The sequence below is a fragment of the Sebastes fasciatus genome, chromosome 11 (genome assembly GCF_043250625.1).
Source record: "Sebastes fasciatus isolate fSebFas1 chromosome 11, fSebFas1.pri, whole genome shotgun sequence".
Lineage (NCBI taxonomy): Eukaryota > Metazoa > Chordata > Actinopteri > Perciformes > Sebastidae > Sebastes > Sebastes fasciatus.
In genome coordinates, this window is record NC_133805.1 from 8,266,967 (window position 1) to 8,286,966 (window position 20,000).

Consider the following 20,000-nt stretch of genomic DNA (forward strand, 5'->3'; position numbering starts at 1 on the left):
AGATGAAGTAAGATGCTGGTGTGATGGCAGGCTTCTTTTGCCACATCTTCAACTCTGGCCACTATAACAACTATAAACACTTTTGCTTTGAAAAAAGTGGAGCAATGAAGCTGTTTCCGAGGCTCATGGTAGCCTAAAACATTTTACTTTGCTTTTTCTTCTCATTTGTCACCCATTTATATCATACTTTTTTTTTGTATATTACAAAAACAAACTTCTTGGAAGATGAATATTTGATCAATCTAACATTTCTATAGAGAATATTATGTTGAAATGGTTGATTATTGTATATTACAATATATAAAGCACTCTCTTTACTTAAGATTAAACTTGTCAACCTCAGCATTTTGCACAAAAGATAAGTGATTTTTTCTTTCTCTCATTAACCAACAAGTATGATAATTGCTATGGTTTGTAGGGATGCACCGATACCGTTACCAGTTCGGATATCGGGCCAATACTGACCCAAATAGCTGGATCGGATATCAGTGACAATGGGGCCGATCTATTAAATTCAATTCTATGTTTATATACTATATACATTTTATACTGAAATTTTAATTCCTGTTTGAGTTTTGATCAATTTGTTGCTGCACACTTGTAATTCTTGTTCATTTTGAAGTTATTTTTGCCAAGTTGTTGGTGTATGATTTATTATTTTAATGCTAAATAACAATTCACTAAATTGATGTTATGTTATCTATGTATTTATTTGTTACATTTTGTTTTACAAAGTTAGGAAAGTGATGTTTAAGTCAAGCCTGATGTTGGCGTACACATTAAAGAATGATCCCAGTCACTTCCACACTGTGAGGTATACAGCTTATTAATTAAACACTGCCCAAAGCCCAGGTATCGCTATCGGTATCGAGACTGAAAAAGTCTCGCGAATAGACGCCAGGCGATGCAAATTACACAACGCTATTCTATGGTTGATGACGGAAAGAAACATTGGTATCAAAGATGCTCTTAACCGTCTGTTGGTATCTACATGGAGGTAAGCCCCTCCTCTTCTTCGGCGCGTCTAATGCCAATAAACCCAACAATGGTGTGAACACATAGGTGAGAGAATGTGTTTCGATAACATTTGTGCACATCTAAACTTGTGTGTGTGTGTCCCAAAAGGCATGTTTCTGACATCCTAGGTTTAGGTGTGTGCATGCATTTGCTTGTGTTTAGCTGGATCGTTGCTTGTGAGAAGCTAACACCGGCTCTCGCTCTCTTTGAAGGAGGCCCCGCGGCTGTTCAGGGCCTAAATCTCATAATGGCTTCAATAACAACGCCAGATCTGCGTGACAGCTGTTTCAAAGGCCTAGCAGGTTTAATAGTACATTGACAGCACAACACAGACAATAGAAAATGGATTATGAAAAAACGCCTTACCTCAGCAAAAACACAGGATGGAAATTGGATCGTAAACTGATTGGCATGATGTGCCATCAAAGGTGTTTTAAGGACAGGCTGTACTAGTGGAGCGGATAGTGGAAAAATCGTGCAAATAGTGATACAAGCACCAAATTTGGCATGATGATTCCCGAGGGGTCACTTAGCAAATATAAACGATCGGCCACTTGAAAATCCAAGACGGCGGCCATTTTTCAAGATGGCCGCCAAATTGACCTGCCGTTAATGGTTTCTCTCATAGAAATTCATCTACTTGGTCAATTTGAGTGATCTTGGTGTCAAAGTATGTGATTTCTAGCATGCTGGATCTTATTTTGATAGTTAAATAATTTTTAACTTCAATATAAATTTAGTCGCGGAGAATGTTTTTCTTAAAAAAATGCATGATTTTGATGAACTTGAATGATTGTGATGTAGAATTATATGTTTTCTGGTATGCTATCTAATCTAACAATTTTTACAGCTTTAACATCCTCCAATACGTTTTTTTTTTTTTTACTTTTGGCTGTCCGGTGAGTCTTTGCTTTGTGGTGTTTGCAAGGCTCAATTGGCTTGTAGGCCTACTGTTGTAGATATCAATAGCTGCTGTTGCCATAGGTGTAGGGGCTTAGTGGTAGAGGTAGCACCTTTGTTTCAGAAGTCAGCCACATCCTCCAGGATGGACTACTCGCACTGGTTCACACTACTTGCCCAACTCTCATCTATGGCTCCATGAAGTTGCCAGTGCACGGCAATGACCACACCTCGGACACCATGTTGGCTCATGGGCTGAACTAGGTGAGGGTAAAACACAGAGTCTCTGTGTGATGGAGTATTTCTAGCTCCAAATTTCAAAGTGCATAGAGTCAACGAACCAGCCATCTTTATCCATGAGGTTCCCACACCAACATATCTATCAGTTGCCTCTTTCTGGTCTTGGAAAACACAGACAGGCCAACATACATAGCAAAAGGTGTCTTCCTGTCCTTGGATTGCCTGTGGACCTGCGATCCTTCCCTGTATTTGGCAAAACGGCTCTACTGTAACAGTTGCAAGGTCAGATTTTGATGTGCCATTTTGGAGTTGTGACTTGATATCAGCCCCATGTTCAATCATACATACAAACTGAAGCAGTGATGGTGGGACGGTATCTTCAAGGTACCCATCATGAGACGTGCTGTTGAATTCTGATTTATGCTGAAACATGTCACGACGTATCATCTGAGCAGCCTTTGCCAGGTGGACTGCTTCTCCATATTTGCTTCCTTCTTCTGGGACAGCTCTTCTTTCTTCTGCAGCTGTTGGGCATTCAGATAGGCTCGTTCTCGTTTGTACAGAGCAGCCAAGCAAGCAGGCTGACATCTCCAGCACTCAGATTGGGAAGGAGCTTTCCATCACTGAACGGGCACTTGCTTGCATGGGACACAGCTAGGTTCATGCATTATTTTACGCAATCTGTACACTATCTGGATAACTGAAACCCCATTATCCTTGGCTCGGCTCTCCCGCGCTTGCACATCCTGTCGATTCAGGTTTTGCTGCCTTAAACTGATCAGGGGTTGGTAGTAAGCAGCATTTTGGACACTAAGTATAATGCTGAATCCTACTTAGCTGACGTTAAACCCCATTCTGAGTTACACAGCAGCGATTGTCACCAGTGTGCCCTGGTAGTGCCCGACAATCACTCCTTTACAGTTCTTTGCTGTTTTTCCAATTCTGGCAGTTGGGTTGGAACCTCATGGATAAAGATGGCTGGTTCGTTGACTCTATGCACTTTGACATTTAGAGCTAGACATACTCCATCACAGAGATACTCTCTGTGTGCTACCCTCACCTAGTTCAGCCCGTGAGCCAACATGGTGTCCCGGGGTGTGGTCATTGCCGTGCACTAGCAGCTTCATGGAGCCACAGGTGAGAGTTGGGCAAGTAGTGAGGACCAGTGCCAGTAGTCCATCCTGGAGGATGTGGCTGACTTCTGAAACAAAGGTACTACCCCTACCACTAAGCCCCTACACCTATGGCAACAGCAGCTATTGATATCTACAACAGTAGACCTACAAGCCAATTGAGCCATGCAAACACCACAAAGCAAAGACTCACCGGACAGCCAAAAGTAAAAAAAAAACGTATCGGAGGATGTTAAAGCTGTAAAATTAGATAGCATACCAGAAAACATATAATTCTACATCACAATCATTCAAGTTGACCAAGTACATGCATTTCTTTAAGAAAAACATTCTCTGCGAGTAAATTTGACAGCCATCTTAAAAATGTCCGCCATATTGCAGTTCAAAATTATTAAAACTATCAAAATAAGATCCAGCATGCTAGAAAACACATAATTTGACACCAAGATCACTCAAATTGACCAAGTAGATGAATTTCTATGAGAGAAACCATTAACGGCAGGTCAATTTGGCGGCCATCTTGAAAAATGGCCGCCATCTTGGATTTTCAAGTGGCCGATCGTTTATATTTGCTAAGTGACCCCTCGGGAATCATCATGCCAAATTTGGTGCTTGTATCACTATTTGCACGATTTGACTGAAAAATGGATGTTAGCCGCTCCACTATACGGAACAGCTCAGTGCTCTAGTTGAAGCTTGTTTATAATAACTTGTTTCTGTATGATATGACAGGTTAGTTGAAAGTGAATGTTAAATTGTTTTTGGAGGGATTATCGCAATTAACAGCAAATTAATGGCACACTTTTTATCTGTTTAAAATGTACCTTGTCAAGTATTTAATACTCTTATCAACATGGGAGTGGGCACATATGCTTACCTTATGCAAATGCGCGTATATATTTATTATTGGAAATCAAATAACACATAACAAATATTCTCCAGAAACCCTCACAGGACATTCATTTTTAAATGCATTCTTGTATGTGTGTGTGTGTGCAGATGTCTCTCTGTCATATCAGTGCCCGTGTGAGCTCAAATGAAGAAGACATACTGTCAGTTGCGACGTTAGATTTGAAGAAATTCACACGCTCTCAATGCCATTACCACTTACGCACACACCGCAAAGAAGGAATGTGGATTCTCTGCCAGGATTTGGTATGCAATAACATAATGTGACCTGATGCCAGCGGAGTCCTACGGCAATACCAAAGCAGCGAAGCCAGTGTGTGTGTGCTTGTGGCCAAGTCTGAACATGTTCACACACCTATAAAGGCACGGAGGAATGTCATTTAGCCAAAACCAGCCTCCACACGAGAACACCATGAACCGCAAATATGCCGGTGCTGTTGGGACTTTATGACTGACATTAACTGCAAAAGATGTAGATTTCTGTTTAAATCTGCAAAGCAAAAGAAACAGGAAAATAGTTTTTGTTTCTAACTTCAGAAAATGTCCCCTCTCTCCCGATACCCAGTCATCACCCCTCCTCCTCTAATGAAGAGGCTCCCAGCCTGGTCCCAGTCACTCATCCCGCTCCGCTCCTCTTTGTCTCTGCTTGAAGGGGGTGTAATTGGCCGAGCCTGCTCAGGTGAAAGCAGACCTCTTGTCTGGGGACACAAAACCGTCTCTCTGTGTGTGTGTGTGTGTGTGTGTGTGTGTGTGTCTGCAGCGCCGCAAGGTCAAAAGGACATGCCGTTTTCGGACACGCACATAAACACACACGGAGCCCTCTTCACTTATCCTCCAGCCCCCAACAATCACTGCAGCTACCTGTGAAAGGTAATTATTTGCTCTCCTGTCTGTCTTCTAGCTTTCAGGGCACTCAGCTGCCAGGTCTGAGAAGAAACAGAGGCAGAAAAAAAATAGTACCTCTCAGTTGCATGTTGGATACATGTTTGTGTCCTTTCTGAAAGTTTCTAATGAGATTTAAAAACAATTCTAGGTTGGGAACACCTTGTATTTTCTAATAAAAGGTCTGAGGTCAAACCGTGTCCTGCACAGCGTTGCATCCTATAATCGCTCCAATTGCTGCAGGAGGATGCACATGACAACACATTGTTCACTGCCAAAGAGAACATGATGTAAAAGAACGTGATGTAAAGTGTACTGCCAGCTGATTGAGGTGCAGTTTGGCCTGCACAAACATGATCTGCAGGCAGAGCTGCTCAGAAGGTGGAAATAATCCCAGAACCACAGCTGCAGTTAAACCGATGTGAATGACAAAGAAGACACTTTGGCCAGTTAATTTAAATACCGGCACGTTCTGTTTTTATTGACTGATAAACTGTCACATTGATGGCTCCATTGGTCTGTCCAACACTGTGATCCAGACTGAAATATCTCAACACTATTTGCATGGATTGCCATGCAATTTTGTACAGAAATTTGTGGTCCCCAGAGGATGAAGCCTTTGGTAATCCTCTGAATTTGCCAGTAGCGCCACCAGCAGGCCAGAGTTTTCATTTATTCTGTGAAATATCTCAACATCTACTGGATGGACTGGCAGAAAATTACAGCCTGGTCTCACTCCGAGGGCGTCAAATACCGATGCTTGGGCAGTGGCCCATGGCGTCTTGATACCGACGCACAAGGCACCATTTAGCATCTGTATGAGACACAGCAGGCACTAATGTCTCTTGGACATGACAATGGTTTGAGCTAAATGCTAACATCAGGATGCTAACACACGCAAAATGACATTGTTAACATTCTGATGTTTATCAGATGTAGTTTTTACCATGTTTACCATCTTAGTTGCTCCAAACATAAAGTACAGCTGAGGCCGATGGGAATGCCATTAGTTTTGCCATTATTTGGTCATAACGCAAAGTATTGCACAAATTGAAATTTTGGCCTGGTGAAAAGTTGAGGGATCAGCCAAATGCCTACAAATCATCCTGAGGGGAACATGAATGTGTGTACCAAAATTCAGGCCAATTCATCCTAGTAGTTGTAAAGATATTTCATTTCAAACCTCAAATGTCAACTTCGTGATTGAACTAGAGGAAAAGTCATGGATCACCAAAATCATTAGGATTCATCCTCTGGGGATCACGAGTGTCTGTACAACGTTTTATGCCAATCCATACAGTAGATGTTGAGTTATTTCTGGTGGCACCAAATGAAAAGTCAAGGGGATCATCACGGTCATAAGGATTCATCCTCTGGGGACCATGAATGCCTCTACCAAATGTCATGGCAATTCATCCAATAAGCGTTGAGATATTTCAGTCTGGACCAAAGATAGACAGACCGACATTACCATCTCTAGAGCTTACAAAAATTAAATAAGGCCAGAATTGTTCAATTCAGACCTTAACACTTAACTATTATTGGATTTAATATATTGAAGTTCAACTTGCATGATCCACTGTAAACGACTCACTCACAAATTTATACTCCTGTCATGTTCCCTGTGTTGGCTTTGAGTTGAATAAGATTAATATTTTTGTATATATATATATATATATTGTCCAACATGAACTCACTGTGTGTTGCATATTTCAGTGGCAAGACTCTTCCCTCATAGATTTATGGTCTGCATGGGTGGCCCCGCTGGGAATTGAATTCCTAAGTCTACCATGAGACACCGTATTGACACAGAATACACAGTGTGTTATACACAATACATCACCCCTTGGCCTCTCACTCACCTGCGTTGTGCACCAGCTTTCTTTAGCTTCTCCATGGCCCGTGAAGGAAAGGAAAAGAAGGTGAGGTAATTCAAAGAGCGCTGCGTCATTTGACATCCATCAATTTATCTTGATTGCAATGGTTACGGCTTTCTTAAAGTCCAACAGGTTGGATCATTGTCATTAAAGTCACGGGCCTGGCGTTGAAATGGTTTGTAGACTTGGTTTCTGGTACATCACATCCCCGCACGAAGAGTACTGAGGTGTTGGTTCCCACGGTTACACTGAGTTTCTCTCTCTCATTCTGGTCTGAGGGTGAAACACAAATGGTGCAACGGCAAGACAGGCATATGTATTTGATACACACACGCATGCAGAAACGAACACCATTATGTGTTTAAATAATAATCAAAAATGTCAAGCATCGTATGTTTCGCTTACGCCTCATACAAAAGCTCAACAATGGGTGTGATTTTGTCCCTTTTGTCGTGCGCCTATCTAGAGTGTCATGGCTGTTAAGAAAAAGCTACACAGCTTAGCGACTGAAAGATGAGCTAAGTGGAGCAGCCAAGATGGACGAAGAGCTATCGTTTATTGCCCAAGAGCACAAGGATTGCTCCTAAACAGATCATTATGCCGCAAAACGCAACCCTACACCAACTCCCTGCTTTAGCACACAATATTTCTTCCCATTACGTCTTAAATGACGCACCTATTGTCAGTCATTTTCTTTAAGCAGCAACCCACTTGTCATGATATCAGCAGGCTATTTATGGCACAAAATTGGACGAATAAGCGGTGACAGGTCCAAGAGTTTATGACTAGGCCTCTTGTGTTTCCTGAGCTTTATAGCACAGAATAGAACATAATAGAATGAAAGTTCATTCTACACCTTGGTAACAACAGTTGACACAATCGTTTTACCACAAAGTCCATTCGTAAAATTAATTTTCAATCTCAAATTTTAAGCTACCAGAAATCCTTAAAAAATGTTAAAAACTGGTAATTTGAACCAACTTGGTAACGTCACTTGTTGAGGGAGATCATGTGATGTAGGTGAAAAGCTCCATCTGTATAGAATAACAACATCATTTCTGAAGATGTTTTATGGTTTTTGTCATATCAGCTTGCACAACGAACTCTAAAGGGGCAGTTCACACAAATATGTCAACACAGTCTCACGGCAGTTTGTGAAATAGTCATGGAATTGAATCTGCTTGATTCGTTTACATAGACACAAATTTCCCTTTTTTTTGTGACACTCGGCACGACTTTCAACAAAGTATTTTTTGTGCGTTTTCCTAAGAATATCCATTAACACGTGACGCACGTGTCAATTTCTGCTCCAGTCTCTTCAAAATAAAAATAGTTAGGTTCAGGAAAAGCTTGACATGGTTAGGTTTAGGCAACAAAACTGCTTAGTTAAGTTTAGGAAAAGATTGTGGTTTGGGGTAAAATAACTCCAGAATTGCTGTAACTTAAGTAAAGAAATAAATCAACATTGACTTCTAGTTTAACACAGGACACAATCACTGGTCTCCTGGATGAAAGTCCAGTGTTTTTTGACCCACCCATCCACCCTGACCTCATCCCTATGCGGCGATCACAGCTCTCTATACTTTCCGGTTCACAATTACATGGATTACAGACGAACTGATTTCGTGCTGACCATTAAAAAAAAAAGTGAAATTTGTGTCTATGTCTTTGTAGATTTTAGGGGGACTATTTCTTTGGTAAAAAGTAGTTCCAATGAAGGCTGTTCATAGCACCTATTTAAATATAGCAAAATTAAAGAGAGATCTATTTCCTTATTTACTTTTTTATTGTAAATAAAAGTTCTGTCATCAGATAATTGTTAATTGCAAAGTAAACCAACCCCTATAGGATTCAAAGGAAGTGTTTCAGTTTGTAAAAAGTCGATATTCCAGAAATACCTGGTTGTAACCGGTTCAAATTGGAAGATAAATGAAAGGTTTCACTAGCATTGTTTGCGCACCGTCTGTCTGCAGCCTCCTGATATGTTAATTGTTGTCATTTGACACTGTTAGCAGTATGTCAGAGCTAAAAAGCTACCTGCATCAGTCTGCCTGCCAAGTCAGACTACATCCCCATTAAGCCAGTTCAATTTGTAAATCTTTTTCTCTCTGCTTCAGCCCTCCGTCAGGGCTGAAAGCGATTTTTCTCCCCCCAAAACTGAGCTTTTCCAAAACAGCCTCCAGTGAGTTTAAATATCCGGTTTGATGTTTCAGTGTGTACGGGGTAAACGGAGCTTTTCCAAAAACGATCGTGTAAGCCAGCCTGGTGAGAGTCGGGGGATGGTTGCCGAGACGACCTTTAGACGCCTCTAACGTTCTCTGTGACCGTTCACTTTTATGTGCCTATATAGCCGAATAATGATTTGGTCTGTCCTCCTCCTCACCATGTTGGTTGTGATGCGTAGTTTTGTTAGTTTGCCAACTGAAAAGAGGGCGAAGAAGAAGAGACTTAATGTTGTTTCAAGTTCATGCTCATCTCACTATCGGCTTGTTTATTCAGTTCTAAGCCTTGATTGGATAGCTTTCAGTGTTTTTGCTGCTTCAAAGTTCAAACGAGTCCTGTCCTGATCTTGAATACATTACTCCCTTGAGAGTCTTTTGTGATAATTTGGTGCCAGTTTTGTGCTTTCACTTTTGTGCCACTGCATTTACTGTATGCGGGGTACACACTAAACAGGAATCAAGCCGATTTTGGAACCGGTTACCCCCTCTCCTGACAATGGTCAGCAAAGCCCTATTTTTTAATGGTCCTAAAGATTATCTTTCCAGATATTCCTGTGCTGTGAGGTATGTTAAGAGTGTTTTTTACATCCCCCGATTGGCTCAGATGTCCATCCTGGCCGCGCTGATCTCAAATCACAAATATTAAACATGTTCAATATTTACAATCGGATGTCAGGTTGTGTGTGGGGAACCTCGAGGACAGCCGATGACACAGTTACGTGAGGAAGAACGATAGCCAATTGAGAACCAAGCTAACTGAAGAAGGAAGGATAACCACCGCCGTCATGGCGGCCGCGGCTAATGCAAACGCGAAAGTAGCAGCAAGACGGACCTCAGAAATGGAGGACCAACTTGTTGATTTGTGGCAACGAGTCTCCATGACTTCATCCAATATATTTCTTTCTTCTTAGTACAGAGTAGCGCAATACTAACATCGCTAATTCTTCTTGCCCGTCATCCACCATGTTTGTTTACACCAATAGCAACATCTACAGTCTAGTACACATGATGCCTTACTGTATGTTTCCTAAATCACACATTTCTTTACTTTCATCATACAGGTCTGTGGTTTGTGATAAACACAAGTACACTTCCATGGAAAACACACACACACACACAAAAGAAGTCCCAACAGGTGGAACAGGTAGATGGCCCTTGAGGTGATAATGAGTTGTTGGTAGCAGGGACCGAGCCGACTCTCAGCTCCTGCTGCAGGCTAATATGGAGAAATAAAGAGGTGAAACCGAGACCGAAAGAAGTGAGACCGGTTCTTTGCACTTGAATAAAGTGCTGGATCAGGTAGAATAACTGCTGCTGGATTTAGCTGATCAAAACTCACTTTTTACAGCGAGCACATTGTGCTGTGCCAAGACCCTGAGCTGCACAGGCTGTTTTCTGAAGCCAAACTTCTTAACAAGATTAATGAAGGAAATGATGCAGTGACTTCTGATTATGTACGACCCGTCTCTCTTTACTCAGTGGCTCTTCATTATCATTCCAGCTCCTAATTGCGTCTGATCCTGATCACACACACAAGATACGTAAATCAGCCAACATGCTGCTAAGTATGTGGGCACCCTGATCTCATCAGGCTAACAGCTAACTGCTAATGGCTTCATTAGTGCTGGATGCTGCTCATGAGCTTTACCTACTGGATGAAGCTAAGCCATTTAGCACCATTGGTAGCTAAACATGGATTGGATCATTAGCTAAATCATTGGATTTAATTTGCATGTTTTGGATATTTTTGTCAGGGTTTCTCTGATATTTGCATCATAACTTATTATAATTCTAAAATGATTTCATTGTAGTTTGGTGTGTCTGAAAGGTTTGAAAAGAAAGTGCAGCACTGTTATATCATAAAATGTATATAATATAGAAATATGGTTCCCAGTCCAGTCCAGTCACACAGAAAGAGACTTCATACCCCTACAGTCAGACTGTTTGACCCAACAGGCGTCAGAATCTGGCTTCAGGAAGAGCAGAACTGTGATTACAGGGCCTCAGGCCGATGTTATTGCTATTCTTTTTTCCCATGATTCTTCTCATCGGTTAGCGTTTGTTCTTATTTCCTCTCCTCCCCACCTCCTTTTGATATCTCTCTGGAAGGTAACCAGCCTGTCTCCACGCTGTAGTTTTACTCTGTTTTTTCTCTTTAATCACTTTGTTGGTTTTTCATGCCATGCAAGGCAGCGTATTTATCCAAGATAACCGCTGGGTTTCCCCTCACTTTGTGGGTGATGGAGGATAATTGCTGTTGGTTTGTGTGTGTGTTTGTCTCTGTGTGTGTTTATATGTGTCCCCATATTCTGCAGTAGACGTAGATTGCTCCTGGCTGTTCAGAGCTCAGCTACCGTTTGGACAGGAACACAAAAACAATGTGTATGTATGGACATGTGTCTAAATGAGAGAATGACAGTGTACAGTACATTTGCATGAGCATGCCAGCACACATTTGCATGAAAAAAACAAGCTTAGTTTACAGTCTGCAAAGTTGATCCCTGTGAAATTCATCAAAGCAAATATGAAAGTGGGATCTGTGAGAAGCACAGTAAGTCAGTAGTTCCCAACCTTATTCTCTGACGTACCCCCACAGGCCTGTCGGATGAACCCAAGTACCCCTTCATTAACACCCATCCTGTTCCAAATCATTTGAATTGATAAACTGGATGCTATTTCACACTATTAATTATATAAAGCAATTATGTTTTCATACAACTGAATGTGTCGGTCGGTTTGGTCAAGTTTGCATTTGTACCACTTGGAGAGGCTGGACAAGTTAACCACTTATCCATTACTTTAGCTGACTATTTCAACTGTTTAATACGTTTAGCTATTATTTCTACTGTGTTAATAGGCTACGTTTAGCTACTATTTCAATTATTTAATCCGCTACTTTTCGCTAATTATTTCAATTGTTTAATAGGCTACCTTTAGGTAACTATTTCAGCTGTTTAATACTTTTAGCTAACTACTTAACCTGTTCTAATAGGATACTTTTAGGTAACTATTTCAGCTGTGTAATACTATTTAGACTACCAACTATTTCAACCATTTGACCGATTAATTTAGTTATTTCAACCTTAATCCATTACTTTAAGCTAATTTCAACTGTTTAATACTTTTTATAAACTATTTCAGCTTTAATACTTTTTGCCTACTATTTCAACCATTTATCCAATTAATTTATATATTTCAATTGTTTATTACTGTTAGCAAACAATTTTCAAACATTTATCCATCAGCTTTAGATAGCTTTTTCAACTGTTTATTGATTGCTATTTCACCATTTAGCTATTACTTTTAGCTCAATATTTTAACTGTTTACATATATTTTAGCAAAGTATTTAAACCAATATTACTTTTAAACATCCTCACCAACCATGTAGGCCTATACATTACTATACATTACCTAACTGTTATTATCTTTGCTTGCTTGCTAACAACTGGTACTGGATTATTCCAGTCGATACCTTAAAGCCTCAATAGCAACACAGTCGTTCAGGTGTCAGGCTACAGCTGACTTATTAGGCCTATGTGGATATTTTCCTTCCCAATTAAACGTAATTTTTATTTTTAAATTAGTTGAGATATTCAATCTTTCCTCGTAGCTCCTGGCAACTGCTGAGGTACCCTTAAGAATCACTGCAGAACGTTACCTAGATACGTAGATGTAGTGGGCTACTTAATTGTGTTGTATCAAAGAAAGGCAGAAGAAAAAAGATAGAGAGAAGGTTGGAGTAGTTACCAGGGACTTAAGTGAACTAAAAATAGAATACAATTTGAGACATTTAAAAGTAGACACACAAACAATTGAACAAGATAAACCATTTTTTTTATCTTTACTTGGAAAACATGTCGGTGTATCCGGGATGAGATGCCTTGGCTCTCTGTCTGTCTGCTTCACTGTAATCTTAAGTAATTGTGTTTAGAAAACACTTGAGCTGAAAGACTTCCTCCCTTTCAGAAAAGCGAGTCACAAAAGGAGAAACCTGAGCCCCAAGCGATTCTTTATCTGGATCTGACTAGTTGCTTTTTACATGACCTGGTTTTGATAAGACCTTTGATGGAACAAGATAGGGGATATGTTTCTTTGTGGGGGAGATCCTAGCATTTTTCAGTGGGTTTTATTTTTTATATTGTTTCAAGGATTCTCTAACAGGCTTATTATTGTACAATAGAAGGTTCAGTAGTACAATAAGTTCACTATAAACCAGACAAAGTATAGACGTAAAGATAAAACTGTTACTGAGTAGGCCAAACACAAAATTTCTTAAATTAATATTAAGGAAATGTGATAGTTTTCCTGCTCCATGCATGTCTATATCCTCAGCTCAGTGTTTAAAGGTGGCTGCAGAGTGCAAGTAGAGGAAGCAAGTGTCTAGTTTTTCCTCAGGAAACAGAGTCCATTTCCACTTGGCGCGTAGACTGAACCGGAATTTGTTTTGCGTAGGTCCAGCAGGATAAAAATAACGGAGTATAAAGGCAGAGAGCTGCAGCAGCACGCTGCCTTTCACAACACCTGCAGCAGCAGCAGCACAGAGAGCGAGAGAGAAGGGAAAGACACAATTTGCATGACTTTATTTGGCTTTGTTGCTGTTTGCAGGATTTGAAAACCAAAGTTGTCCAATCTAATGAAATACTGTATGCTGTAGGACAAGGGACTGAAACATTATAACTGTAGAACTTTTTTTTAATAATAAAGCTTTTCTCAACACCTGTAGGAGGAAAGAAATAAAAATATATATGTATTAGAAATAAGGTTTGTATTGTGTCAAAAATACCACCGAAAAACAGTTTCATTTCATTAACCAGTTTGTTTTGTTGACAATAGCTTTACTTACTAATAATACTACTAAAATACTACTAAAAATAAGAATGATAATCACTAAACCAACCAACTTTTTTCTTTACTTTATTGAACATTTGATGAAGGTTAGGAAATACAGAGATGATCAAAAGGCATTGTTATTACACCAAATAAGGAAATATGTCATGGTTTATATGGTATATGGGCTACACCTGTACAAATATATATATTCCTTTGTTTTCTAAAAAAGTCATTCACAGACACAGAAATGTACAATATGCTATCTTATGAAGACCCCAGAGGGGTTTGACTGCATGTTAGATATCTTATGTACAAATGAAGTTGAGAAAACATGTATATTTATGGTCATTATATTTGCTTTGATTTTATGCAGTTGATTTCAACAAAAAAATACGAATACATGTCTATTCTAATTAGATGGAGTGTGTTAGATGGAGTGATGGCATAACAGATGGTTATGTATTTTTTTCTGCATTTGGGGTTTTTAAGCAACCTGGAAGTTTCTACAGTTTAAAAATTACACACCGTAGGGATTTAAGAAAAAAAAAAAAAATGTCAGCATTGTAAATAAGAATTTGTTCTTAATTGATTGCATGGTTAAATAAAGATTAAATAAATAAGAATAAATGTATTTATTTTACTGAATATGTTTTAAGATGACCACCTTTAACCCAACAAAAGAATACATAAAAATTAATTCAGCCTTTCCCCCCATGATATTTATTCATGTCAGTGAGAAGAAGGCTTTGAAAATCTATTTAGACCTTCATGTTGGGAAAAACATTTACAGAATATATAAATTAACAATTAACTGAATAAATAACGTGTAAAAAAAAAAAATGTGGACACCTTTTTGGGGGGTTCTGGTTCAAATTGGCTCTTGGGGGTACCTTATAACTATATCTATGGCCATGAAGTCTAGGAATAGAGACTTGCCATGACATATTCACAGTAGTAGGCTTATGTAGACACACTTTAAATATGTTGACAACTCAATAAGACTGTTCAAATACAGTTAAACCAGTTTTATTTCTAAGTGTGTTTGTTTTCCCTGTCTGCTGTCCTCTTTCAGTCCACCACTATGCGGACAGCCATCAAACCTGTACATTACCATAGCAATGACTGCAGGGGACTGATGGTGATGGTGGTGGGGCAGATCATTAAGAAACATGTATTCCTTTGTTGACAACCAGATTAACAGGTTGTTTCCATGAGCCGCCGCTTCACACGTGCGTGTTTGTGTTAAACGTGCACGGATCAACCGAGGACAAATTAATGAGGCGTGAGTGACTGTGCGTGCGAGTTTGAAGAGGATGAGACGAAACTGAACGAAATGTCTCCGAGATTCCGACACTTTGTTGGGCAGCAAGTGATGCCAGCATGGCCTGATTTGTCCTCATTAAAAGCGTTCATATGTTTTAATAATATTGCACGAAGCACGTGGACATAAACACATTTCACATGATCAATCAATGAACTTTTACGCACTGGAATTCTGACTGGCCAGGTTTAGTGTTTCCCCCTGTACCTGCCTCAGGTGAAATGTTTGGTTAATATGTTTTAATAATATTGCAAGAAGCATGTGGACTTAAACACAACATGATCAATCAATGAACTTTTACGCACTGGAATTCTGAAATGCCAGGTTTAGTGTTTCCCCCTGTACCTGCCTCAGGTGAAATGTTTGGTTCCCTATGAGAGGGAAATAAGACACATTTCTGCAGTGGAGGTGAATATTTACATGTAACACTTATTCACACACCTTTATGTCTCTCTCAATAACAGACAAAACAGTGAGAACGCGTTTGTCCATCAGTCCATCTTGTTGCTAAATAATAATGAATGTGCTGCTAAAGACATGTAGATCCAGAGGATAGATGGTAATTTTGTAATGGGTTATGTATGAATATTTGTGATGTGTTTTGTTTTTTGTCTGATGGGTCTTACTTGTCTGTCTGTCTATGGTAACAGTATGTCTTTTGGTTGTGTACTTTTTCTCAAACTGAGCTGCCTATGGATGCAAAATGAATGTCAGTGCAAACTGACAACAAAGTTGTATCGTATCGTAAATAACCCTGTGGCAAAGTTGCATGTGAGTTTTTGCAAAACGTGCCCTCATTTGCCCTGGGACGCAACGTAATGTTCATGTTCCAACATTCATTAATATGAAATCATGGTTAATTGTTTTGCATGTACTTTGTGCACTCCAGTAAGGTACCTGCGTGACGCACCTGAGAGTGTTTGTTTGCACTATTGGTTGCTGTGGGGGAGGTGTGTGTGTTGGGTTGAGTTGAAGAACGCTCCACCTCCTGGTATTGAGAGGAGCTATAAGAGGATCAGTCCACTCTGTTGGTACTCACACTCACTCACCAGACCTAACCGAACCTTTACGCACACCGGCGCTCCTCGGTCACAGAGCAACGTCTCTGTTCGCGTTTACAACTTTTACAACTTTTTTGGTCCTCTAACTTGTGATCATGACTGCAACTGAAGCTCTGCTACCTCCTATAACACCATTTCCAAGTGTTCAAGCGATGGAAGGAAAACAGTTTGATGATGTAAGTAGACTATTCAAGTTTTGTTTTGTAGATTTAGTTCTGATTGTTGATTCACATTGAATCAGTGGCTGCTGGTGGAAATATTTCTTGGTGGTACTCAGTAGTGGTGGAATGAAACTAAGTACTTAAATACAATTTTGAGGTACTTCTACTTTACTTGAGTATTTCCATGTTCTGCTACTTTCTACTTCTACTCAACTACATCTCAGAGTGACATTTTAGTACTCCACTACATTTATCTAACAACCATAGTTACTTTACAGATTCAGATTATTAATACAAAATATAATCACATTACAATCAAATTACAAATTGCAGCCACTGCATTGAATGCATCTTCTAACTTCCCATTTTGCTCCTCTGACAGATGTGCAAGGTAGAGTGCACAACAGCTGGCGCAACAGACGACCCGCTCATCCATGTGGAGTTCTGCATCGTTCAGTCTCCCGCTTTGCCTCCCAAAGACGACGACGATCTGGGGAGATTCTTGGACCTCGAGTTCATTTTGTCCAACACCATCGACTCCGACAGCAGCGGCAACAACTCTCCTCCGCAGCACTGCGCGTATTCTCTACCGGAGTCTCCGGAGAGCTGCAGCGGTAGTTCCGACCACGGTCACTTTCCTGCTAACCTGAGTTACCACCCGGTCAGCAGTCTCATGGCGGAGCTTCTCACGCCGGAGATCAGCTATCCGGTGGAAAGGTCACCGGAGGAGAGCGCCGGCAAGGCGAGAGACTTGCGGGAGTACACCGAACTGCGAGCTTTGAATCCGGTCTCCATTCCATCTCCTCATCACCAAGTGTCCACGTCTCCTCCACCATCGTGCACACCGCTTGGATACAAAGTTAAAACCGAGCCTGTGGGTCAGTCTTGTATGATGGCTGCTGCTGCTGCTGCTGTTGGTGTTGGAGGGGACTTTATGGGACAGATGTTTGAGAGGCACCAGATGCGCTCCGTGCACCAAGCAGCAGCTTTTACGCACCACCACCAGCAGGCTACTACCACATTGCCAGGATTCGGTGTGCACCACATGCATAATCCTGCACAAATGAACTCTCATCTTCATCATCAACATCCTCATCTCCAAAACCAGTACATGAACGCGGCCTACCAGCAGCACCAGTACGCGCAACACCAGAGTTTGGCACAGTTTCAAGGACAGTTCAGCGTGCACAGAGAGCCTCTGCGCGTTCACCAGCAGCATCACCCGGCGTCCATGCAGGGGATGATGCTCACGCCTCCGTCGTCGCCGTCGTTGCTGGAGTTTTACGCACAGGAGGAGGCTGGGAGCATCAAGCAGCAGAAGCGAGGACGCAGGACTTGGGCCAGAAAACGCGCTGCGACGCACAGCTGCGACTACCCAGGATGTGGGAAAACCTACACCAAGAGCTCCCACCTCAAAGCACACATGAGAACACACACAGGTGAGAACATTTCTAAACCCAATATCTATTTCAATTTTAATTTTGATTGCATTCTTGTTCATGCACTGTGAAAGGCTGTAAATCTAAACACTACTCTTCTGTCTCCCAGGTGAGAAACCCTACCACTGCAACTGGGAAGGCTGCGGATGGAAGTTTGCCAGGTCAGATGAGCTGACCCGTCACTTCAGAAAGCACACCGGACACCGACCTTTCCAGTGTCACATGTGCGAGCGTGCGTTTTCCCGTTCAGATCACCTGGCTCTCCACATGAAAAGGCACATGTAAGGCCACATGAAACTTTTTGCATCCATCATGGGGTCATGCCTGGAGCATCCCAGAAGAAGCACAAGTTGGCCTCCTCACTACATGAAACATCAGGACCAAACCAACGAAAACCTTAGTGCATGTGTGGTGCCTTGGTATAGAGACATTAAAGCAGCCTGATCATACCTCTGAGGTACCACACATGTAGTTAGTCAAGTGCCTCTCCATCAGAAAACAAGGATGAATGCTGGTGTATTTTTTTGTACATATATGAATTCTATAGTAGTTTTTTATTTAAGATATTTCCTGGCCCTGTCACTGAAATAAGTTATTGATCCTTCAGTGAGTGCCTTAACAAGACTGCATATTCACTGTGGGCAGGACCCAGAACTTTGTACATAATGTAAATTGTATTTTTTTAATGTTTACATCTTATATCTTTGATACTCAAAATCAGGTCAGGGTTTTTTTATTGACAATTTTTTTCATTCTATTTTCTCAAGGTTTTTTTTAGTCAATAGATGTTATATATTTGCTAAGGCCTATATTTCACACTTTGTGATGGTTTGCTTGAGCAATGCTAACAAATTCAGGTACTAAAGATCATTTTCTGTCCCCATTTTAGTATCCCAAATTCACTCAATTTAAAATATTATTTACAGCTCAGTTTTTTTTTCTGGGGGATATAACACATATTTTGTGATAGAAGATATGCTTTTTATGTTTTTATTTTTTATTTTTTAAGAATGAAGAAATCCACTGCAACCAATGGTTGATCTGCTGTACTTGAAACTGAATTGTTATTCAGATGTATTTTTTTCTTTTTTTAACAATGCAATTGTTTTTTTATGTGCTTAAGGGCTCAGAAAATAAAAGTACCTTTACAAATATATATATCTGTCATTTGCCTTCTTCACACAATTCATTCAACTCTTCAGATCTGCTTTCAGGTTATGCAGGTCTGCTGGCATTGATATTTCATTATTTTGATTTTGTTCTCCGCGCTTCATGGTTAAAGGAAGAAAAGACAAACAAAGCATGCTTTAGTTGAACTCAAAGGCTCAGTTGTTTTTTACAGTGTAATTGTGTGCTTGGACATGTTTGTATCACAGAGAATCTTCCATATAACAAAGAATTTGTGTCCTAAATCTTTCCACAATTTCAGCATTTTATAAGACACAATGATCTCCAGTCTAAACTGAATATCTTTGTTGAAATTGTGCATTTACATCAACATCTGTACGTGCAACACTAGTAGTTCAAAGGTCATCTGACATTACAAGATCTATAATATTTATTACCATAAAGACAATAAGCATCATTACAAGTGATGTTATGACAGGGTGCATGGTCAGGTGCTGCTCAAATTTTGTCTCACTACTTATGAAAGACTGCCCTCTACTGATCATTCATATAATAACATCTATGTTGCAGCCCATCACTCTGACATCTCTCCACTAATTTATGTCTATAGTGTGTGATTGTCCATAGTTAATCACGATTAGTCAGAAATTAATGACACATTTTTTATCTGTTCAAAATATACCTTAAAGGGAGATTTTTCAAGTATCTAATACTCTCATCAACATGGGAGTGGGCAAATACGTTTGCTTTATGCAAATGTATGTATATACTTATTATTGGAAATCAATTAACAACACAAAACAAAAACAAATATTGTCCAGAAACCCTCACAGGTACTGCGTTTGGCATAAAAAATATGCTCAAATCATGACATCATGA

General features: G+C 40.2%; 1 protein-coding gene across 1 annotated transcript; it reads left to right on the forward strand.

Annotated features, from left to right (window-relative positions):
• Positions 1–16,359: 16,359 nt before the first annotated feature.
• Positions 16,360–19,149, forward strand: klf17 (Kruppel like factor 17). Its single transcript, XM_074650318.1, has 3 exons — positions 16,360–16,569; positions 16,937–17,993; positions 18,103–19,149. Exons 1-3 carry the CDS (start codon positions 16,489–16,491, stop codon positions 18,276–18,278), a joined length of 1,314 nt encoding a protein of 437 aa, XP_074506419.1. The 5' UTR covers positions 16,360–16,488; the 3' UTR covers positions 18,279–19,149.
• The last annotated feature ends 851 nt before the right edge of the window (positions 19,150–20,000 follow it).

What these genes read in the sequence shown, in the direction of transcription:
- klf17 (XM_074650318.1), top strand. Translation starts at nt 16,489, where the DNA reads ATGACTGCAACTGAAGCTCTGCTACCTCCTATAACACCATTTCCAAGT. An exon ending in AAGGAAAACAGTTTGATGAT is followed by an intron (nt 16,570 to 16,936) that starts GTAAGTAGACTA and finishes CTCCTCTGACAG; the next exon opens with ATGTGCAAGGTAGAGTGCAC. An exon ending in ACACATGAGAACACACACAG is followed by an intron (nt 17,994 to 18,102) that starts GTGAGAACATTT and finishes TCTGTCTCCCAG; the next exon opens with GTGAGAAACCCTACCACTGC.